We start from the raw sequence: 22,456 nt of genomic DNA on the forward strand, positions 1-22,456 counted from the left end.
GTCCGCCATGTCCGCTATGTCCGCCATGTCTGCTATGTCCGCTATGTCCGCCATGTCCTCTATGTCCGCCATGACCGCTATGTCCGCTATGTCCGCCATGTCCGCTATGTCCGCCATGTCTGCTATGTCCGCTATGTCCGCTATGTCCGCCATGTCCGCTATGTCCGCCATGTCTGCTATGTCCGCTATGTCCGCCATGTCCTCTATGTCCGCCATGACCGCCATGTCCGCTATGTCCGCCATGTCCGCTATGTCCGCCATGTCCGCTATGTCCGCCATGTCTGCTATGTCCGCTATGTCCGCCATGTCCGCTATGTCCGCCATGTCCGCTATGTCCGCCATGTCCTCTATGTCCGCCATGTCCGCTATGTCCGCTATGTCCGCCATGTCCGCTATGTCCGCCATGTCCGCTATGTCCGCCATGTCCGCCATGTCCCCTTGTCTGTCTTGTCTGTCTTGTCTGTCTTGTCTGTCTTGTCTGTCTTGTCTGTCTTGCAAAAATATTAAATTCAAATTTTCCATTTTAGCTGGCAATTAATATTACGAGTAAACCATAAAAGATTTTTTCATTTTTTGGTGTTATTTTACTATATTCCCAAGAAATGTATCATAGAAAAGTCGGCGTGGCAACACCTCTACCGCCCACAAAAATCTGAAAAAATTTAATATTACGGGCACCTGTGGAGTTAGTATTATAAAATTTTTACTCCAATATGTATTTACGTTTTAGAATTCTGCACGCTCATTCAAATTTTTCCCCGCCCCTTCCGCCCTCAAAATTTTGAAAAATTTGTATATTTTGAACAATTTTAGAGAAAAAGACCTCATTCTTGGTAGATTCAATATAAATCCAAGCCCGGATGTGCTAGGATCAAAAACATGGAAGTTATTCACAAAACATGGCTTCAGACGGCCCTTCTCTCTATTTCCTACAGAGCACAAATCGGTGTTGGAAAACGTGAGGTTCTCTGAAAAAAATGGGAATTGCGCCAATTGTGCGGAAAAATTCAAAAAAGACAACTATTGACGGATTAAGAATTGATGACTCTACAACATACAGTTGAAGTTATTGCTCACTTATGCTTACTTCATTTTCAAAATCCTTTCCAAAGTTGAAAATTGTTCTTTATACTTTGAGGGTACAACAAGGGCGTTTTTTCGAAAACAAGCAATATCTCCAAATTTTCAAAGCACACATAGGCACGGTTGCCATTCCAAAAAAATGTTTTGTACCAAAATTTGGAGCAAAAATGTACCAAACATTTTTCACGAAGATTTTTTGTATTTCACAAATTGTGATTCACAATTTGTGACTTACAAATTGTGATTTACAATATATAACTGTTTAAGTAGTGATGGACCTTACATTGGCGCATACATACATATTTTCTCAATTGACACGATACATCGCAAATCGACTGTATGCGATAATTTCCAGTGCTAGTCGTGGTTCAATTTCTAACTGAAACAAAATTTGTGCATGGTGGAACTGAGCCATTTGTTAAAATAATATGTGTGAACATAAAATTTTATGAAAAATTTAAATACTAGAACAGGCATATTAAAAATGTACCAAAACGTAAAAAAGTGATCCAATGCACCAACGCATAAAAAATTTACCCGTTTTGGTACATTTGTACCAAACGTGGCAACCGTGGTTGAAATCAGCAGTTAAAATACCAGGCGAACATAATTCAGCAGCAAGCTGATGTGGTCGTTGAATAGTAGTCATAACAGACTGTATTATCAACATATGCAAATTAAAAAATAATGCTTAAATTAAAATAAAAACACACGACTTATATTTATTTTTTATCCAACATTTGTTTTATTACATATTAATTAAACTACGATTCATTTTCATAAAATTGTTCAATGCGCTCTTGAGATTATCGTTTCTGGTTTCAATCTGTATGGTTTTTGTTTAAGTTGTATAACTACATAATTATGCTTGTATGTATGTATATTTGTATGCATATATATGTATGAATATATGTAAAAATTTCATTCAATTTGTTCATGTTTTGCTTAAAATCATAATTAGGGCTAGTTTGCTTAAATGCTCAATTCAAACCGATCGAAGCAAGTGCTCCGACAAGTCTCAACTAAACAGTTAGCAGATTGCATTATTTTTGTAGTAAATAATTATTTAAAAAAGGTATAGAAAAATCAAACACTGGAAGCTGCCGAAGTTATAAAATGAGGTTAGTGAGCAGTGCATAGTGTGTGTAAATAATTATAGATAATGTTATAAAATAATACTAAAAGTTGTGTGGCAGTTAAAATAACAATATTGAAAAAGATTGGATATAGAATACTTTGGAGGGCATATGTATAGGTAAGAGTGGGCGGGGGAAGAAAGATTTGTAATACAGATAACAGCTAATTAATTGGAAAGCGGCAGATACTTTTGAAAAATTGTTAACAATCATAATTTGTATATTTTAATGTCACTAGATTTATAAATGTGAAAAGTTACATTTTAAAGGTATAATTTACTGCCTTTGTTTAATGCTGTTGTTTTTTTGGTTTTTGTTGTACAATATGTTATTTTATTTGTTTATACTATTTATTTATTTTCACTTGTGTATATGTTTGCGTTTTTCGTTTGGAAGAGAAAGAGAAGGAATCGAAGTAGTATTAAAAACATAGTACTTAATACACGTACCGTCTGTTACAATGTGTAAGTATATAAATTAGTTGTTATACCATATTTAATATTAATTAACAATATTTCATTAACTTCTCATAGTACAATTCGTGGCATCTAGTATAATTAAAATTTATCGTTACTTATGTTTTGTTAAAATTAGGTCCTTGTATTTCTTAGGTACAAAGAAAATCTCATGGCCATTGCACAGTGGTGCCAGAATTTAATTTTCCATCGGTCCAAATTTGTATTTCTTTTGGAATATTCAACAAAATTGATTCGGGAAAATGGTTATAATAACTAATAGTCTTCTATTGTTTACAGTTGTTGCTATACTTGTACTTTGATATCAATTCAATCAGTTAATTTTCATTAAATCAAATATAAAATTGCAATTGATCAGTTATCTGTCTGAGCATCGATCCAAGGGAGCACTAACATTTTGAGTTTCCTAATTGAAAATACAATTTCAATACAATACTTTGTATATAGGAACACAATACTTTTGAACCTTCTGCTTTATAATGAAGATGATATTTGTAAATCGGTCAGTGTTAATGATCTCATGCAATATCTATCTACTCTATAAAAAAAGGAATTGAAATTCTTATCATTGAAACTATCCACGTGGATTTATAAGTCTCACTATTGCTTAACTCAATTTAATGATCAAATCTATCATTGAAACCATTAATTCATTTGTAAATGATGCTAAATTTTGAAATTTGTTTTCAGACAGACAAAATTAAAGCGATTGAAATGCCGACGGAATTTGCTGTTGGACCACAGCGCAGTATTAGTTGATTTGTTATTGTACAAATCGGAACAAAAGCTAAAAACTACAACTGATCTTAAATGTTTCCTTTGCTTGCTTGTTAAAGCTGTTCGAGCGTGAAGCTATAGCTTGTAGTATTCCTAATTGTTAGTTGCATAAGAAGAATTCGAGTTAAATTTCTGCATAAAATTTGCTTGCGACTAGAAATAAGTTCTTGTTGTTTTTGTTGTTTAGAGTTTGTTTTTGTGTGAGTGAGTGTGAATGTGTATCAGTGTGTGTGTATAAGTTTTTGTATATTATCAACTCAATTATATATGTATATCATATACGCATATGTGTATGTAAATATATATATATATATATATATATATATGTAGATATATGTATATGAATAAATTTGTTCCATACTACACTTTAACTGGCGATGCCTGCTTAAGCCATTCGAATACCCTCCACACAAACAATTCGGGGAGTGCCCAACATATAGCCCATTATCAATCGAACGAGTTTTTAGTCAAATAAAGCTATTAATTCGCGAAATGCCATTTTGGTTATGCGTGTCATATACAAAAGCCTAACTGCAGATAATGCGAATAATTTGAATGTTGTTTGAAGAAAAATGCAGGCGAGCTAAGGCGTCAAAGCGGCGCTCACACGCATTCATACATACTCGTATTTGTACCTAAATGTATACATATATATCTATGTATATATAAAGTTGTAGATGCTGATGACAAGCAATTTAGACTGTGGTGCCGTAGGCATTGTTGAAAACAGCACGCGAACTATCCGTATCCAGCGATATATCCTCGGGACTAGCCAAGTCAACGCGCACATTTGAGTTGGTGCGTCGACGTGCCGTTTGTGCCGCGCCCCAATTGCTCAGCGTCCAATGGAAGCCAGAGGCGCTGGGCGCAGGCTCCGCATCAACTTTCACCTGCGTGCAAACCTATTTGGAATACGCTCCCATTTATTTTGAATTACGTTGAAATCTATTGAATTATTTACCTCTCGATTGCCACAGGGTAAAGTCTCGGTGCCGTTGCCAATTGCCGAGCCAGACACTGAACCAGAGCCAGACTCCCGTGTGCTGCCAATGCTGCTGCTGGTGGCGAGAGAATCATTACTCGATTCCATCACCGCTCCATGGTAACGAGCCACTGAATGTACAGCCTGTGAATGCAAGTTAGTGAATTAATTCGAATTTAATTCAACTCATTGCGTATACGCACCATTGCATCGCCGCCTTGACAGTCCTCGATGGACTTAAGTATCTCCCAGACTAGCTCAGAGTCCAAGGGTATGGGTTGCTCCGTATCGCGATTGTAAATAGCAATTGCAATGTGCACAGGATGCGGAACAGGCAGCGGTATGAGTAGCTTTTCGGTAACGCTACGCTCACTGCTCTTCTGCTTCCATGGACGCCAAGGCTTGGGGGCATCCTGTGCCGCTTTTGGCACATGTTGTGCACGATGTGCACGCACTCGCGGCGTCGTTAAACCCACCGACATATCGCTGCATAAAATAAGACATTTAACAATACTAATTTACAATCCATGACATTTACTTACCGCTTCTCGGGCTTGCGGAAAGTTAACGTGATGCGTGATCGCGGATTGAATGCAGTCACTTCAAGAAATGGTAAATGCACCTGGACATTGCCACGCGGCGCATACACATTGCCCAGCAAGTCGAGGCCCTTCGAACCGATCACATCGTTGGCATTCTTAACCATTTCCGTATAACGTATTAGATCAAGCGAGGCATGTGGTTCTAGTTTAAAATGCGTATCGTTTTCAGTCAATGGCGTTAGAAAATCTAAACTAAATATCTCTGTGTAAATGAGACCAGCGAGTCCCGGCCAATCATTGACCGAGAGACCCTATAAACAATAAAAAAAGACATTAATTTAACATAATACATTATAACTTTCAATTCTAGACTTTATTTACCTTGTTATCCCAAAATTCTTCTTCGCTTATCGACAATCTACCGATGACATGAGACGGATAGTATTTCTCGAGTAAATGGGCGGCCAGTTGTATAGCAATCTACGGCAATCGAAATGTTAATTAGGAGCACTTTATATATTAGATTATAAATTTCTTTACCTTCAATTCTTTGGTATTCAGCTTAATGCGCGACTTGACCTGTGTGGTCAATGTCGTTTGCAGCTCTCTGCGTCGTTTCTCCAGCTTCTCGTGTAGTGTGCTCATTAAATCCTGTGCCTCCCGATCGAGCGCCAAATATGGACCCGTCTTCGACAGCTGGGCGGAGAAGGGTCCAAAACAGGCTTCTACAAACTGCAGGAAATCTTGCTGCGGTTGCAGCACGACACGTTCGGTGGCATGTTGATACGCCTGCAGCTCATCCAGTTCCATTTTAGCCTCTAGTGCTGCCAAAGCCTGTTCGGGGCGTATGATGAAGTAATAATCCAGTGCCAAACCGGGTCCAGCAATCCGTTTCACAGCAATGCTATCCGAAGCTGGCACACGTCCGCATTTCTTGATGAACAAATGAAACGTGAGCGAATCCCAAAGCAAACGGAACGTGTATCGCACAACGCCAACTAACGAAATAAAGACAATAATTAGTAAATGTCCATCTAAAGCCGAGCAATGGTTAGGTACCTATTAATACAAGGCCTGCTGCAAGCGGACAAAGCAGCGTGGCTACCAAAATTGCTGCCAGTGGCTGCAGCAGGCCCTGTACAAGGAAGTTCCAGACGAGCGCCTCTAGCAGAATGCAATAACGATTTCGCGTGTTATCCGGGGCATCCAAATCATATACCAGTATCATGTAGATGTGCAGCAAGAGCACAAACACGGGTATCCAAAGGGGTGCACACAATGCCAGGCCAATGCTTAGGCAACTGGTTGCCAGGCAAATCAGTGGAAATGCAAACAGAATGACAATTGTGCCCAGAAATCCTTTGACAAAGTAGTTCCAAGTGCGATTCAAATTGCGAGTCAGACCCTTGCCAATGAAGCCTACCAATAATATATGGAAATATTATTATTGAAATGGCAATCTCAAATTATTCAATGTCTCACCTGTGTCCGGTTCCGTTTCGAAATGCGTGCGTGACTTTGATATGTGTCGCCAGAGCTCGATGAGTCGCGAGGCCAAGGTCTGCGTGATGCTGGTTTTGCGGGGAAAGAGTGTCCCATTGATTTGCGATAGTTCCAGATCCGGCATGAAGGGCTTGATGCAGAAGAGTGCACGCAATCCCAGCGGACTGCACCACGGTACCAAAATGCCAAGCAGAAACATCATGTTCCAAGTCCAACACCAAGTGCGCTGCAACAGATTCAATAGCCTCCAGAAGGGCCAACGAGTACTGGTTGTGCGTAGCATTTCCTTCTCCACCAGAAATACAGGCTGGCTGGGATCCGAGCGTGGCGTAACAATTGATGTAGCCTGCTGACTTATCACGGTGGGAATCACATCGGATTGCCCTTGGAAATTGCGTCGAATGATCCATGCTTGTGGCGACCAAATACGACATGCCCACTGGAAGCTACGCGTAGGTGTCTTGGCATTCTTGAGCTCCTTTAGCAGCACAGGCTCTCGTTCCTTCATGAAAGCCAAGTCGCGTGACAAAAAAGTAGGCGGTCTGATGCAAATTGTGCTGGCTGCACATCTTCAACGCCTCCTCATGCGCCGACCAGGCACATTTGTAAAGCTTGTGCTGCTCGGCGTTGCGCAGCTTCGAGCGCAGCCAGGGCGCAACACGAGACAACACAGAGTGATCGTTAGACAGGCACTTCTGGTGATCCTCACGTGTGCGCTTAATATCCTGCTGCACCTTATCCACTGCCTTGTACATGATGACCACCGATTGCGCTTGCTCCACCAGCAATTGGGGCACACCATTGCCCAACTCTGCCAACTTGGCATTCGACATAATCGAGCTGTAGACACGCTGCAAATATTCCTTCATGACCGCCTCGTTGACTTCCTCCTCGATCTCCTTATCGTTCAGCTTCTTGGCCCGCAGCTCGGCAATGAGGCGCTCGCGGAAATGCAAAAACCAACCACGTGTCTCTCGCTTCCAATATGCCAACTAAAATGGGAAGCGCTTTCCGCATGATATCGCGGCAGAACAAGCGCAGATCAATCTCCTGGCCCTTGGGTGTGAGGAATAGATATGGCACCGGTTGTGTCACCTCACAGCTGTTGAAATCAAACTTTTCCATGGTGGCACGACGCAGCATCTTGCGTACATAGGAGCACAAGCCATCCAAACAATCCTCGAACTCGGGCTGCAAGAAGGCAAAGACAATTATCAGAAAGGAGTACGAAAAAGAAAGTAAAAAGTAAAATGCTTACCCGGCACACTAACTCGGCAATTAGAAAACGGCAGCGTTCCTCTTTGATCTTATAGTCCAGATTGTGAGCCAACAACGCTGGCACACCAATAAACATGTCCGCCACCCGGATGAGAGCATCGAGCAGTGCATGCGCTGCATGCACCACAGAAAAGAAATGCGAGAAGATGCGAGCACGGGCCGTGACGACGACAAAGCGTGCTGCCAACGCCAGATCACTGAGAAAGGAGTCGTGGGCACGCAGTGTTCCCTTCTGCAACAGCTGCGACAGACGCCATTTGTGCACTTGGCCGGTAAAGTGCAAGCTCGGCACATCGAATTCACTGTGTGTAAATAATAGATAAGTACAAAATGTTAGAGATTATTTCAATAGGGAAATGAGGAAAGCGAATGCGTGAGGCAACTGATAAGACACATATAATATGATAAATACACACATAACTTAATGACAAATTGAATTGGCATGCTCAAGCGTGGTCCAGATTCTCTGTGTAATGTTTCCAGATGGTGTGATATGATGTGAATGTGTTTTTTGGAATTTTGTGTGTGCGTTAGTTGAGTATCAATTGGTGTGTGAAATGCGTTGTGTTAATGAAATGAAATGAGATTAGTAGTAACTATCCTAAGTCTGAACTAAAAATGAATTTCAAATGTAAACCAAATAAAATTCCACGCTTTATCGCGCAAAAAGTGACTCTATGAAGGGAAGACCCACGATTAAAATAATTATGGTTCAAAGGTTGGGGGAGTTTGCTAAGACATTTCAAAATTTCGCTCTTTCGTTTTGCATGCATTTGTTTTGTTGTCGATTTTTCGATTTTGTCGATTTTTGCATGCATCAATTTTGACGTAGCTAAAAATTTATGAGTAGTACACACATTAAAGAAATACACAAAACAACTTAATGTAGCACACGCATAATTTATGCATGTTGGGTTTTGAAAATGAAAATATATAGACTATATATTTATATATAGTATGTACATTATGGCGTAGGTAACACTGACTAATTAATGTTTTTTAATTGCAAATGGCAAACACGCAAAACATTTATATCGGTTTTGTTTTTTAGTTGTTCGTTGCTTATTTGTTGTTGTTTATTTACCCATTTTTACGTATTGTTTCCAATTGTTCCAAAGTTAATTTCTTCGGCTTTCCATATTTATCCTTTTGCAAGCTTTACAGAAATATTTCACATACAAACACATTTTGGTTTACGTTAATTGCAACTTTAAACACACAGACACACACACAGACATTTGCGCATTTAATGTTTGTTAGAAGTTAGTTGTGTGTTTTTTTTGTGATCAGAAGTGTTGCATGCAAATTAAATTCTGCCGCCCCCAATAAAGACTTGAAAAAGACATGCTAGAATTTTGTATTTTATTTTTGTTGCGATTAGCTTTTGTGGCTTTGTGGTGCGTGCGCAATGTGACAAATGATTTGTTTGCTGCCTATTTATTTTTGCTTTCTTTGGCGAAGCGTTTTAGACAAATTGCAATAGCAGCAGCAGCAGCAGCATTTATGACGGCATTTATGTTACGTATACGCATGCAAAGCAGCATATTTAACGCGTATTGCGTATACGCAGCGAAATTGCTTAATGATTAAACAAAATATGTGTAACGCCCTCTGCATGCTTCATTGTTTTATTTTTCTTTCTATTTTAGCTGCATATTTGCTGCTCGACTGCGCCATCATCATCATTATCTTGATCATCATCACACTATTATTATTAGCAGCTCTTCAGTTTCATTTTCGGTTTCGATTTGTTGTTGCATGCGACCCCAAAACTCACCCAGTTTCGCGTAAACTTTTCAATTGTGCATTTGTGAGGCGACGCGGCTCGCCGCTGCCATCGGAGGCAACCGCATCCAGTTCATCAAAGGGCGGCGCTATAAATAGGTCACTCTGATTAATGGGTCGCTTCTTGCGACCGCTGACGCTATTTGTCGCATTCTGCGTCGTCACAATTAGGCTGCCACTGGCCAATGGCTGTGGTAGCACTAGAGAAATGTAATAGATAATGGAATGTTTATCATATAGTCGCTGAATTTCAATAGTAAGCAATTTACCAATAGGAAAACTCTTCCAGTGATAGAGAAACTGCTCGGCTACGCATTTAATTTGGTCCACCAGTTGCTCCACTTCGGGTGGTGCCCCAACCAAATTGATGTTAAACTCGACGGGTTCACGATCCGGCGCAGCAAGCGTCTGAGGTCGCAGCAACTGATGGTTGCCGTTGCCATTGCCGCTACTTGCAGCGCTGTTCGCAGCGGCTGCATTTGGCGGTTGCAGTGACATAGTGTGGTTGTTGTCTTTGCTAGCAGCTGTTTAATCCATTGCCAGACTGTGCGTGTTGTTGCTGTTGTTGTTGTTGGTGTTATTGCCTTTTTGCTCAATCGTTTCAAACGAAAATCAAAAGCTGCAAAGAAAATCAAAAAAATATGTATGGAATCTGCTAAATCCACAAAAACAGCAATTGAAATCATTAATTGAAAATATCTCGCATGTGTATTTGTTTTTTATTGCGATCGCTCACAATATAATTTCATGAAAAAATTCCAGCGATGCAAAGATCGAGAGCACTCATCATGTAAACAATTAGTTTACTTACGAGGCCAGACACAATTTCGTTTCACGTTTGCTTTTTTGCGCAGGCAATTCAAGCACTACAGGCTTAACATTTTAATCATTAACTAGCTTTGCTGGCGAATGCAAACACACACAACCTTTCACAACTCTCTCAACATTAACGCAATTTCGTGCTTCGTTAACTCTGACGAGACGGATTCTCGGACACAGTCTCTTCTGCTTCAACAAAAAATACAAAAAAAAGTTTCGCCTGGCAATTGTGCGTTCCACGCCCAACACAACACAGACAAACAAACCGCCGCATCACCACCCCCCGACCCAACCATCAAAGCCCATCCATCACAACACAAACACAAACAGCACTTGTGCTTCTTATTGTTTAATTGCGGCACACGCACGCGAATCCATACGCAACACATACACGCGCGCACACACACACACGCAAACTACCACTCGAAGTTGTCGTCGTCGGTTTTGTGTTACGCTGTCTTCTTTTTTGTGTTTTTTTACCTCGTTTTAAATATCAAGTTGCGATTAAAGTTAGTTTTTTAGCATGTGCAGCCCACACCTGCTACTCTTCTGAGCCAAAAGCGGCGACAGACAAAACCCGTACACACACACAGACTACACATACAAAACTGCGCTTCATTAAAATTTATTTACGCAGCACAAAAGCAACATGAATCTGTTGTATGTAAACTTTATAATTGCATATTGAAGGCACACATATAGGACACTTACAACTGCTGTTTTTTATACCATCGAAAACATATTGCTGATTAGAAAAAGTACGCGTTTTCTACAAAAAAATTTATTGCCATCTCGAGCAGAAGCGTAATGTGACCGAACTAGATTTTGGTACAAAATATCATTTGTACAGTGTTCTCAAGCGTCGCAAGCGTCAGCTGGTTCCACGTCAAGTGCAGCTGACGTGTATAGATTTTACAACACTACTTTTACACAATAAGCGGCAATTTAAAATGTAAAGCTTATGAAATACATTAACAGCAAAGAGTTATTTTAATTAATAAACGGAAATAATGATGTTAAATACCCGTTAAATCAATGTAAACAGTTGAAAAAGTTTAATTATGCATTTTTATTGCTGTTCTCAATGCATCAACAGCTCGAGCTGCAACAGCCGCTGGTTTGTGGGACAATAGGGCATCGTAGCTGCCATGTTTGCAATGGCTTTGGCACGTTCACGCAACTGTTGCGTTTGCTCGTAATGCATTATGCTAACTGGTTCTGTGCCCGATCTCATCTGTTTGTACTTCATGTGGATAATGTCCATTGCGGCCACCATGACATCAGGTATTACCTTGATGACCTCACCGCTTAAACGACGAACGTTCACCAGACATTCATCCACCTCCTGAACGTTATTCGGTATAAGTCTTGTGTGATCGAGCTGCTCTAGCGCCACCAAATGCTTGCCTTCATTGTAGTTATCGAAAAACTTAAGCAGATCCCGCAGCAACGAAAAGCTTATAAGTATCTTGGGTTCAATCTCCGTGTTCCGGGCACTAAGCAGTTTGCTATAGCGCTCTGTCTCCAAACTAAGCCGGGCACGCAATGTGCCCTCTACGGCCGGCTGCTGCACTACTTGAGCCAATAGAATGGAAATATGTTTCAGTGCCAGGTTTAGTTTGCCAGCCATATCATACAAGCGCACTGCCATCTCAAAGCTACCACGGGCAACCAGCTCATCGGCCACCAAGCCAGCTATCGTTTGTGTATCAAACTCCGGACAGCTAAATTGTCGAAATAAACCGCTGTGGAAACATTTATAGTTAAGGTACTATTTACTTTAATGAAGAAAAATAAACTTACCCACTGACTTCTTGATCGGCTACAATGCCCGTCTTACGTTGTCCGAATATCAGGTCAAAGATGCTGGTGTCCAATACGCCGCTATCTACGACCAGATCACAGACGCACGTCAAAAACATGTTGCGCCCCTTGGGATCATGCAAATTTCGCAGCGTATAATAATAGTGCAGCGCCTCGGCGGTGTCTGTGCTCTCAAAACGCTGCACATAGAGGCGAATGAGACGCGCCAGATTTAGACGACGCATAGGAGTCGGATCCGCAATGTCAATGGTGAGCAGAGGCTGAGCTACGCTGCGTACGCCACCCAAAATGCCCAGCTCATTAAGGGCAATGGCCATGTGCACAGCGTGCACACGATTGGCATCGGTACGGGAAAGAAATTCAATAGCAGCCTCAAACTGACCGGTAAGCGCCAACGCCTGGAAGTATAGGTGTGGCTGCTGGCTAGCATTGAAATACTTTTCGCCATAGTTTTCAATAAACGAGGTTTGCAAGTGGCTATAGCCAGCTGCATCCCCAGGACGCAGCATAGCCAATTTAATCCAGAGAAAGTCATCAATGGTCTTGGCCACCTCGCCATGCACTTCATTCGTATCGCAGCCAAGCAAAATGCAGTAGACAGCCTTCTTATAGGCATCCGTAGTGTTGCGTATTTTGTTGGCATACTGCAGCTTCAGTTGACTCTCGATTTTCGAGTTCACGACACCCGCTTGACGATCCGCAATGAGCTGGGCAAACTCATCACAACTCGGTCCGGCCTCACGCAGAAATTCCACAGCAGTATCGACGGCGCCGCAACGTAAGCTATAATAGATGAGTGGCCACAATGGTTTGCCACCGGCTGTGTCCACTAAACCAATGATCTGCTGTCCGCTAAACCGTTGGCTCACATAGTTGCGCACCAGTTGATAGCTATCGGCACTGGCCACCATGACCGAACTGATGTAGAGTCTGTAGCGACGCTCCAGATACGTTTTAGCATGCTGCACAAACTCTGGACGCTGCTGGCGGCTCTTAATAGGATCACAAGGTGTAGTGGCGACTTCACCCACTTGTGTCACACACGCGAGCAACATCCACATCTCGGCCAGACGTGCATCTCCAAACTGGCTAGCTAGTTGGGCGAATCTCTGCACCAGATTGGGCCGTGGGCGACCTCTCAAGACTAGTCCATTGTATTGACACAACTCCTGGGCGTACTTCAAGCTCAGTTTATCCAGACAGGAAGGGGGAGAGCTGTCGGGGTTTAGGATTATCTGTTCGGGCAGCCGCTGCAGATCTATGAAATTCTGCGAGGGTGCAATTAGAGCATCCAGCAAACGGGTTTTCTCCTCATTCCAGTTGCTTATTAAGTTGCCCCATTTTTGCTTATTCACAGAGTCGCTAATCTGCGAAAGCACAAAATTATATGGAATATTAATAGTTAATATATGAGTGAAGTTAACTTATGTACATTCTTGTTGGTATCCTCGATGACAGAGAGAATCGCATTTTCTCGTTCATTCTTCAAAAATGTGGAGACATCTGTGTCGGCATTTGCAGCTTCCACTGGCTCGAATGTTTTTCCGGTTTGAAGCGCCTCAAGTTTTTGGTTTAGCTTAGGCAGATCAATGCCTTTGGATCCCAACAGTATTTGCCTAAATTATACAAATTCTAAAATGCCGGTAAAATAAGAATGCCATTTCTTCTTACGCTTGTATTTCTTTGGCGCCCGTTTGGGTGACTCGACTGTGCAATTGCTCTGTGGCTTGCAACACCTGCTGCAGCGTTCTCTCCACACCTGGCAATTCACATTCCGCGCTTCCTTTTGCTAGATTTTGTGCACGTTGCAGCAATGTATTTAAATCCATTTCGACAAACAAACAATTACTGCCTCACCGCACAAATAAAAACGCGGACTGACTGTAAACAATGTACAGTGCTTAACAACGCATTTTTCTGACATGTTTACTTTCCAGCACTACGACTGTTAATATGTTTAGCGACGTTGTCACCTTGCCACTTTTACAACACTGCAATGTTGGCGCCGAGTTTAACACACAAAAAAAAACTCTACTGATGAAGTCATACATAATAATAAGTTATAATATTTATAACTAACTTGATTAAGCAAAAAAACAAAATTAACATTTCATTTTGTAATTTGATACTTTGATTCAGCGGAATTGTTGCTCTTTTTATTTATTGGAAAATCAAAAAAATTGATCTTTTCAGGCTGTTTATTTAAGTAGGTCAGATCAATTTTCTTTTACTCCGATTAGTTTTCAAATGCTCTACTTAACAAAAATACTGTTGTATTTTAAACATTTTTACAATACTCATCGAAACCCATTCCATAAATTGAAGTCCAACAATTTTTAATACTTTACTTTATTACATGGAAATAAAAATGAATATGAAGAAATAATAATTATAATGGCTAATTAATCAGCACGTATGGAAAAATTAATAGCTAACTCAATTAAAAAAAACAATACGAAAGATATTGGATTAATAGTACAAATTATATTTAAATTGAAACTAAAGACATTGTAAGTTTTGCATATAAATTTTGTAACTGTTATTGTTATTGTGAAAAAGTTTACTAACTTAAACCTGCTTTGTTTTCTAAACGGCTACCACAATCGCTGCTGGGCATTAATTTGTGGCACCTCAATATTTGTTGTTAGTTTTTGTGTGATTGTGTTTTTGTTTTTATTTGCCGTATTAGCTTAGTAACTACTAGTTTGTATATGTTTTCATGCTTCTCAGACAAAAATTCTTTACATAAGAATAGATAATGAACCGATTTCATATTGCCATTGCCATTTTCGCTTTACACTTATGATACAATACAACTGCTCTTCTCTGGTGGATTGCCATTCTCGTTCTCAATTAGCATCAGTAATTGATGAAAAATGTCGCCCACAGACTATAAAAGATAAAACGATATGGAAAAAGTCGAAAGTATAAAATTGTATGCTTTAAACTCACTTCATTTTGTTTAGCAGATGTTTCGAGAAATGCTGCTCGCCAGGATTCAGCCAGTTTCTTGCCCTCTTCTGTGGAAACTGTGCGCTCTTGATGCAAATCTTTCTTATTTCCAACTAAGACAACAGGTACGCTGAAACAACAATTAATTTTTAGACAAATCTAAGGGAAAGGGTTAAAGTGGTTGTCATACTATTTCTTGCCCATCACATCCAACAGCTTTTCGTAGATAATTTTGATAACTTCAAAGGACTTTTGACTAGTTATGGAATATACCAACACATAGCCATGGAAATCCATGCTATATTGTACCGGAAATATGCTATACTCGTCCTGTCCAGCTGTATCGACCAGTTTAACGCCATAATCCTGCGAGTTGACTCGCGTAACCTTGGTGAATGCTGTAATAAATTATGTAAAAAGTGTGTTAAGCTCGTGCTAATGTCGAATTGCGTTCTTTGTGCATGAATAAAGCGCATGAACAGTTGACTATCATCCTTCATAAAAATGACTAATTTTAAATGATGTGAAAATGCTGTTTATATTTTCTAAGAAACAGCTGTTAAGTTTATAAGTACATACATATGTACATATTTGTTACTTACTATTTTCAATAGTTGGATCATAAGAGTCCACGAATTGGCCTTCAACAAACTGTATACTGAGCGATGATTTACCTATTGGAGACGCAATTATTTGTTATGATGTACAAAATTGTTTGCTGCGTCGTTCTTGTTGTCGTTGTTGTATCTGTGTTGTCAAAATACTACGCAATTACAGCACAAGCAACAACAACAAGGCTACACGCACCCACGAACTTTAAATACTTCAACACCAGCTGTAGCATTAACAAACGTTAGTCAGACTACAGTTGAAGTTGGAGAAGATTAACATTGTACTTACCGACTGAACGGTAACCCATCATAGCTATATTGCGTTCTTTTGGTGGCATTGTTATGTACGCCAATTAATTATTTCAACTTTGTACAATTGTTGTTGTTGCTTTCAACAATGTGTGTATTTGTGTGAGCTGCGATTCACCTGTGCCTCTTTTTGAGCTATGTGATTCGCTTCAAAAATACTTGATGCTATCACAGTCAAATTGGTTACAACGCAATGCAATTTTTTTTATTGTTTAATTAAATTATGTATTATTTCTTGCACTAAGCTGTTGTAGCGACAACTAGAATTATCGGTATTATGAAAAATATCGAAGTTCACATCAGCTCGATACACCAACAGAGTTGCAATAGAAACTTTTCTTGTCCGGCACATGTACTAAATTTATACCGTATTTAGACCAGTTCGTATTTTGGTATTGCACTAACATTTTAATTATATATATTTACATATATTAAGACAACACAAATTAAATAAAATTCGCAAATAAATCTATGTTTTTATATAATTTGTAGCCAAGTTTGTCGGAAAAGGGATTTAGGGTATCTTTTGATATGCAATTTATGGTCACTCTGGAACACTACAAACATCTGTTGTCTGGGAAGCATTTGCCGTGAAAATTGAATAATTGATTTTAATTTTTTGAATTTTGACTTATTTATAACGAAACGGCCTTCGCAATGGGCACCAAGCGTCGTAACATCGAGGACGAGCTGTCGCGCTTCGAAGCCGAGATCTCCAAACCGCCCGCTCGCAATCTTTTCGTTCCCAATCAAGTGCGTCCAATAATCGCGGCAAATACGTATACAAACGTACAGCAGAGGCTGCAACAGCATCAGCCGCGTTTAACGGTGCCCCCTCCACCGATACCGCCGCCACCCACGTTCATGTCCACCTTCGTACCCACGGGCAGCAACACAACATCCACATCGCCAGCCAAGACCATGGCCCCCACTCCCGTTGTTCTGAGCAGCGCGCCCAAGTTGTATCAGTGTCGTCAGTCGGTGCATGTGCCCACAGTAGCTACGGCGCCAGCTATTGATATCAACATCAATTCCATTCAGTTTGATGTTACACAGAAACTCAAGAAGCTCAAGGCGGAAAAATCAGGACCCAATCCCATTGCCGAGGAGGCAATCAAGGCAGCGCGTGCCTCATCCGCATTGCAATCATTTCAAACCACAGAGCGAAAGAAGAAGGATCGCAAAACGGTCCGAATTGCAGGCGGCACTGTGTGGGAGGATTCATCATTGGCCGACTGGCCGGATGATGATTTTCGCATTTTCTGCGGTGATCTCGGCAACGATGTCAATGACGAAGTCCTTACGCGTACATTCAACAAGTTCCCATCGTTCCAGCGTGCGCGTGTTGTGCGCGATAAACGAACTGGGAAGAGCAAGGGATTCGGATTCGTCAGCTTTCGTGAACCAGCCGATTTTATACGCGCCATGAAAGAAATGGATGGGCGTTATGTGGGCAGTCGACCCATAAAGTTGCGCAAGAGCACCTGGAGGCAGCGCAGCTTGGATGTCGTAAAGAAAAAGGAGCGAGAGAAGCAGGTGCTCCTGCAGGCCTTTAACTCCATGGGTTAAAGGGAAGCATTTGAATCACTTGGTATAAAATTTAGGCTAGATTTCGGTCACAGTTTTTGAGGATGTAGCAAATTTGTATTTACAATGTTCGGATGTTGCTGCTGCAGAATAAGCATAAATAAAGATAAACTCGTTAAAATTTACATTTTAGCCAAATAAAAGAAGGAAATGAAATGATAAATTGTTTGTTTAATTTATTGGATTGTTTTGTACAATAACGAAATGATTGTTTAAGTTACAAGATGTCTGAACTCAGCTTCATTGATATTAATTGAACTATAGCATCGTCATAACTATTATGAAATGTTCGTTCGGTTTATAGGAGTATTTTTAACATTAGCAAAATGGTAGCTTAAGCTAAGATTTATGAGCTTAGCTTCTTCTTATGGCTTTAGCATAACTATTGTAAATTGTTCGTTTGATGTTTTAGTATATTTTGTTCAACAACGAAATTAAATGGTTTCAGTTGCGAGATATATATTGTCAATGTTTTTATTTGTTCCCAGACAATGTTTAGTTTAATTGTACGATAGCATCAACAACATTATTATCATCTTGTTTCGGCGACTAGCGAAGAAAGCTTTCGAATTGAACTAAAGTACATATAACATAATACCCTTATTTGAATTAGTGTGTCCCAGCTTACACTATGCTACAAACTACTAGATACACCTATATATCTATTTAAGCCAAACTGCACTGATATCCTGCACAGTGGTGTGCTTTAAAGCCAACATTAAAATGTTAGGTGATTACCTTTTAGGAATTGGTAATGTAAACCTCTCTCTATAACAATACTTAGAAGAGTAAAGCTAATTATGTGATAATATATTTGCTTAGTACCACTTGGACTGTTCCTTGCTGTTGCCCAGCAGCGGCCTTCTCAGCACATCGCCACCATCCTCTGTATCCTCCAACTCCTCACTTGCCTCACGACGCTTGATTCTCGACCAACGAGAAAATGGTTTGCCCGCCTCTGTCGAAAAGATAGAGGGATAATACTGTCTGTAGCTGTAGTAGCCACAGACAAGACCAATTAGCGCACCGACTGTCACATCCTGCCAGTGATGATGATAGTCACAGGTGCGACTGACAGCCACCAAGGTCGCCACAATGAGGGGCACAATGGCAACGCAAAGACGCCACGTTTGTCCGCGTCCACGAGCGTCGAAGGCATGCAGCTTAGCACCCACATAGTAGGTAACGAATCCAAAGCTAGCGAAGGCAACTGTAAGAATACCAGTAAATATTAGAGACTGCTTTCATTTTTGGATTAGCTTGGTGTACTCACATGACGAGTGACCACTGGGAAAACTCTTGCGACCCTCGTTGATTTCACTAGCGATGCCCGTGCAATTAAAGTCGAGCAGCGACGAGCCCAGCGTGTTTGCCGTTTCATTTAACAGCATGATGCCATCGGGAAAGCAACGATAAAAGTAATCTGGCCGTGGGCGACCCACGGTAATCTTCAAGAGACTCGTTGGAATGCCATTCATGCAGACGGCCAATGTCCACGCCCAGCTGGCAGCACGGAAATCCCTTCGATTCTTGGTGAACGCATAGAAAATCAAGGTGAGCAACAGGGGAACAGTTATCACCAGTATCAATAGATCACCGCCTCTAACGATATCGGGCCGACGTGGATTCTTGTAGAGCCACAGCTCTTCTGCGTGTATTTCCCGTTTGAATGCGGGCGTCGTTTCCAATTTGCTGCAACGTGGATGGAAAACGTGAGTCATTTTTTTATGTGGCTTTAAAAACAGATGCAAATTGTACTCACAAGAAGACGACAACAACCACAATGCGTATGATAACATCAACTATGTCGATGAATCTCTTCTTGCTCGCTGGCACCTGTTCCTCGCGTTCTTCAATTGGAGCCTCGTCGTTTGGCTTAAACTCATTGCGCCACATGTTGTTAGCACTGCGATTGTCCAAATCTTCAGTTGAACTTTCACCAAGACTACTACGGTGCAAGACAGACTTGCTTGGAGTCGTTGACATTTTATTGTTCACCTGGGAATTGCTGTCAGTTGATTCACTGAGTTCTATGTTAGTTTTTCGTGTAGTCTGAATAATTGATAAGAGATAACAATTAGCGCCAAGTCACTTAAATTCGTATGAGCGTTGAATATGTGTGGGATTTCTGTGCTCTGATAAGATAAACAAACACATACATATCTATGTATATGCTTATATTTAGCAACTATAATTCTTTCTTGGCAGAAATGATGTGGCGTCAATACATCTCACTTCGTAATACAAAATCTTATAACCTGGCTAAATGACAGTGTTGCCAACTCAGCTGTAAAGGGTGGGAAACAAGTTTTCTGGCCTTTTTTAAATTTAGCTTTTTTTACTTTTTCTCAGTATTGCAAAATATTTATCTATAAAGTCTGCATGAATATTTTCTCAAATATATTTTTGATATTACATCATAAACACAGAAGTGATACGCAATAATAGTAAAATGATTTTGTTTAGAAAACTATGAACATTGTATACAAAAATTGTTTGAATTCTTTGAATGTGCTTGTTTATCTAATATTGTTAATTTTGTATAGAATGTTTGTATAATAATTTAAACTGTATTTTTTAATATGTCCAATATCGCTATAAATTTTGTATAAAATGTTATATGCACCTTTTATCTTTGCATTTGGTTGTATGTTTCTTAGCTATTTTTTATAGTTATGTATTTAGCTTTATGGTTTTTCTAATATCATCAAGGGTTGACAGCACTGAGAATAACACAGATACGCACACACGTACACACTAGCACATGCAGAAACACATGTAATAGCTTCGTGATATTTGGTTTGAGCGTATGTCACCTCTGCTAATTATACTGGTCACTTGTATTTAACTTGCAAAGCAGCGACACACCAATATTAGTACATATACATATCAATAGATGGCAGCACCTGTGCTTCAATGGACCAAGACGATTTGTCACCATGAACACCGTCATCGAGCTTGTTGTTGTTTCCGCATTTTCGGCTACGCAAATCCGTGTCCTCCGTATTTTCGCTATTCCGCATTTTATCGAAAGCACTGTTCAAATACAACTTCAACTTTGGAACTATTGTTTGCACGACAATACTGTAAAGTATTACGACTTTCCACTATGTAATCTGTGATTGTCGTTAAATAGTTGAATTGCGCACAGATGTAGCTGACACTTTTAGTAATATTTTGTAAACTAACTGCTACTTGCTAATTGCGGCCCGTTTTTATAACTTTCTCTAATCCGGCGGTCGCGTTGCTATAATACTACTTGAGATCTTATCATCCCACACCGAAACATACATACCCTAACTGAACTTTCCATATTAACATATATTGATTTATACATATTCACATATAATAGATTAAATCTTGATTTAAAGTGTGTCACAATGCTTGAGACTTTTTTCCACAATGAATTTATTTTTGCGATATTGGACAAAATTTACAATCATTGTGACACAGCAGAAAGACTCTTTATCGAAAGGGTAATAAAACAACAGCTGCATCTGCAGATGGAAATTTCAGTTAACAGCAGGGCTGAGCATTAGTTCACTTTCTGAGTTAGTTCATTGCTCATGAGCATTTATCCATGGCGGCACTTTTGAAATGTAATGCTTCCATCAATTTTATATGGCAAAAAACGACATTTCGGTAAATAATTGATATAGACTATTTTATTATTGAATTAATTATTATTCTTTTCACTAAATTATTTGTGAAAACTCTAGATATGCAAAGTTACTTTATTTAACAACAGGGTCGACGTGTGACCGTACTTCATTAGGTAACAGATGTACAAACTGTTAATCTTGATAAAGTTGCACAAGAGCAGGGCTGTTATTGATCATATGATTGGTTCTGTCTTCACAACAAAAAGTTGTAAATTCATTCACTTACCTTCAAAACAAGTGTAAAAATGACTGCTGATAATTGTAAAAGTGACAAAAATGCCACTGGGCAATTGCTGGACTCCCTATATTTGGACATGTTTCATCTAATCGAAGAGCACACTCAATGCCGGCTGGATATCGAACGAACAAACGCCAGTGGTGCAATTCTCTTGGCTCGGACCAAGTTTCAGCAAGGCGGACAATCGCTATCGTCAGCCCAAATTCCAACTGAGAACAGTGCGGAATTCAATGCCCTTTGTCGAGTTGTGGACAAAACAGATGATGATAAAACGGATAAGGTCAGCATTGAGAGACATTCTGTCGACAAGGAGAACGGTTATGTGGAGCCTTTGCATTGGTTTAGCGTCTTACCGCCAATGAGCTTGCGGACTGCGGTGGAACGATTCAAGAAATCCATAGAACTGGTTGCTGAAAGTACAAATCTGCAACGGGAGCTTGCTAAAGTCTTGAATGGCATTGATAGGTTACGACGATCCCTTGCACTCTAAAGAAAACGCATTGTAGCTAAACTAGATATTTAAATAAGAATAAAGTTAAAAAAAATGAGATCAAGTTTTATCTAAAATCAATAAACTAAAAAATGTAAACATTGCATTTGAGTGGTTACAGAGGGACCGCAGTTGAAAAAAATTACTCAGACATAAATATACCAACAAGGACTTTGAAATGAATATGTGTCATAAAAAAAAGACCGTATTGTTTTTCAATTAAAAGTTATTATTGTTATTGTTACCAATACTGAGCTGATTAAAATCCCTTAGGTTAAAAATATAAATAATAAAAAAATTTATTGGTAGCACTGGTTTACAAAAATATACTGATCACGGGCATAAATGGTCACTCTGCTAAACGGTTCAAAAAAACGATTTCAATCCTCAAGTAATCGATTG

At 40.0% G+C, this 22,456-nt stretch overlaps 6 protein-coding genes across 8 annotated transcripts; 2 read left to right on the forward strand and 4 right to left on the reverse strand.

The window, feature by feature from the left end:
• Positions 1-1,809: 1,809 nt before the first annotated feature.
• On the reverse strand, positions 1,810-11,303 carry LOC132784223 (uncharacterized). Its single transcript, XM_060789685.1, is given in 15 exon segments — positions 1,810-4,374; positions 4,434-4,598; positions 4,658-4,940; positions 4,997-5,307; positions 5,378-5,476; positions 5,537-5,994; positions 6,056-6,415; positions 6,479-7,031; positions 7,033-7,476; positions 7,478-7,690; positions 7,758-8,079; positions 8,862-8,933; positions 9,555-9,762; positions 9,832-10,181; positions 11,093-11,303. Coding segments are annotated over 14 exon segments (3,924 nt in total). The 5' UTR covers positions 10,061-10,181; positions 11,093-11,303; the 3' UTR covers positions 1,810-4,167.
• A 101-nt stretch (positions 11,304-11,404) lies between these two features.
• Positions 11,405-14,102, reverse strand: LOC132784224 (nuclear pore complex protein Nup93-1). Its single transcript, XM_060789686.1, has 4 exons — positions 13,877-14,102; positions 13,638-13,821; positions 12,185-13,572; positions 11,405-12,126 (listed from the first exon to the last, which is right to left on the reverse strand). The coding sequence occupies exons 1-4, from the start codon at positions 14,032-14,034 to the stop codon at positions 11,463-11,465; spliced, it is 2,394 nt and encodes a 797-aa protein (XP_060645669.1). The 5' UTR covers positions 14,035-14,102; the 3' UTR covers positions 11,405-11,462.
• Positions 14,103-14,669: 567 nt separating this feature from the next.
• LOC132784797 (GTP-binding protein Rheb homolog) lies at positions 14,670-16,354 on the reverse strand. The gene is made up of 5 exons (XM_060790653.1): positions 16,058-16,354; positions 15,760-15,831; positions 15,348-15,555; positions 15,158-15,287; positions 14,670-15,095 (listed from the first exon to the last, which is right to left on the reverse strand). The coding sequence occupies exons 1-5, from the start codon at positions 16,104-16,106 to the stop codon at positions 15,006-15,008; spliced, it is 549 nt and encodes a 182-aa protein (XP_060646636.1). The 5' UTR covers positions 16,107-16,354; the 3' UTR covers positions 14,670-15,005.
• A 268-nt stretch (positions 16,355-16,622) lies between these two features.
• LOC132784796 (RNA-binding protein 42) lies at positions 16,623-17,802 on the forward strand. The gene has a single exon (XM_060790652.1). It carries the CDS (start codon positions 16,735-16,737, stop codon positions 17,644-17,646), a length of 912 nt encoding a protein of 303 aa, XP_060646635.1. The 5' UTR covers positions 16,623-16,734; the 3' UTR covers positions 17,647-17,802.
• Positions 17,803-17,815: 13 nt separating this feature from the next.
• Positions 17,816-20,992, reverse strand: LOC132784795 (phospholipid phosphatase 5). 3 transcript variants are annotated; one of them, XM_060790650.1, is made up of 4 exons: positions 20,960-20,992; positions 19,427-19,716; positions 18,938-19,356; positions 17,816-18,874 (listed from the first exon to the last, which is right to left on the reverse strand). In XM_060790650.1, exons 1-4 carry the CDS (start codon positions 20,975-20,977, stop codon positions 18,483-18,485), a joined length of 1,119 nt encoding a protein of 372 aa, XP_060646633.1. In that variant the 5' UTR covers positions 20,978-20,992; the 3' UTR covers positions 17,816-18,482. The 3 variants fall into 3 exon arrangements, with proteins under 3 accessions (XP_060646633.1, XP_060646632.1, XP_060646634.1); XM_060790649.1 differs by lacking the exon at positions 20,960-20,992 and adding an exon at positions 20,571-20,896; XM_060790651.1 differs by lacking the exon at positions 20,960-20,992 and adding an exon at positions 19,824-19,893.
• A 503-nt stretch (positions 20,993-21,495) lies between these two features.
• On the forward strand, positions 21,496-22,153 carry LOC132784799 (uncharacterized). Its single transcript, XM_060790654.1, has one exon. The coding sequence runs from the start codon at positions 21,572-21,574 to the stop codon at positions 22,052-22,054; it is 483 nt and encodes a 160-aa protein (XP_060646637.1). The 5' UTR covers positions 21,496-21,571; the 3' UTR covers positions 22,055-22,153.
• The last annotated feature ends 303 nt before the right edge of the window (positions 22,154-22,456 follow it).

The sequence above is a fragment of the Drosophila nasuta genome, chromosome 2R, assembly GCF_023558535.2.
Source record: "Drosophila nasuta strain 15112-1781.00 chromosome 2R, ASM2355853v1, whole genome shotgun sequence".
NCBI classification, from domain to species: Eukaryota; Metazoa; Arthropoda; class Insecta; order Diptera; family Drosophilidae; genus Drosophila; species Drosophila nasuta.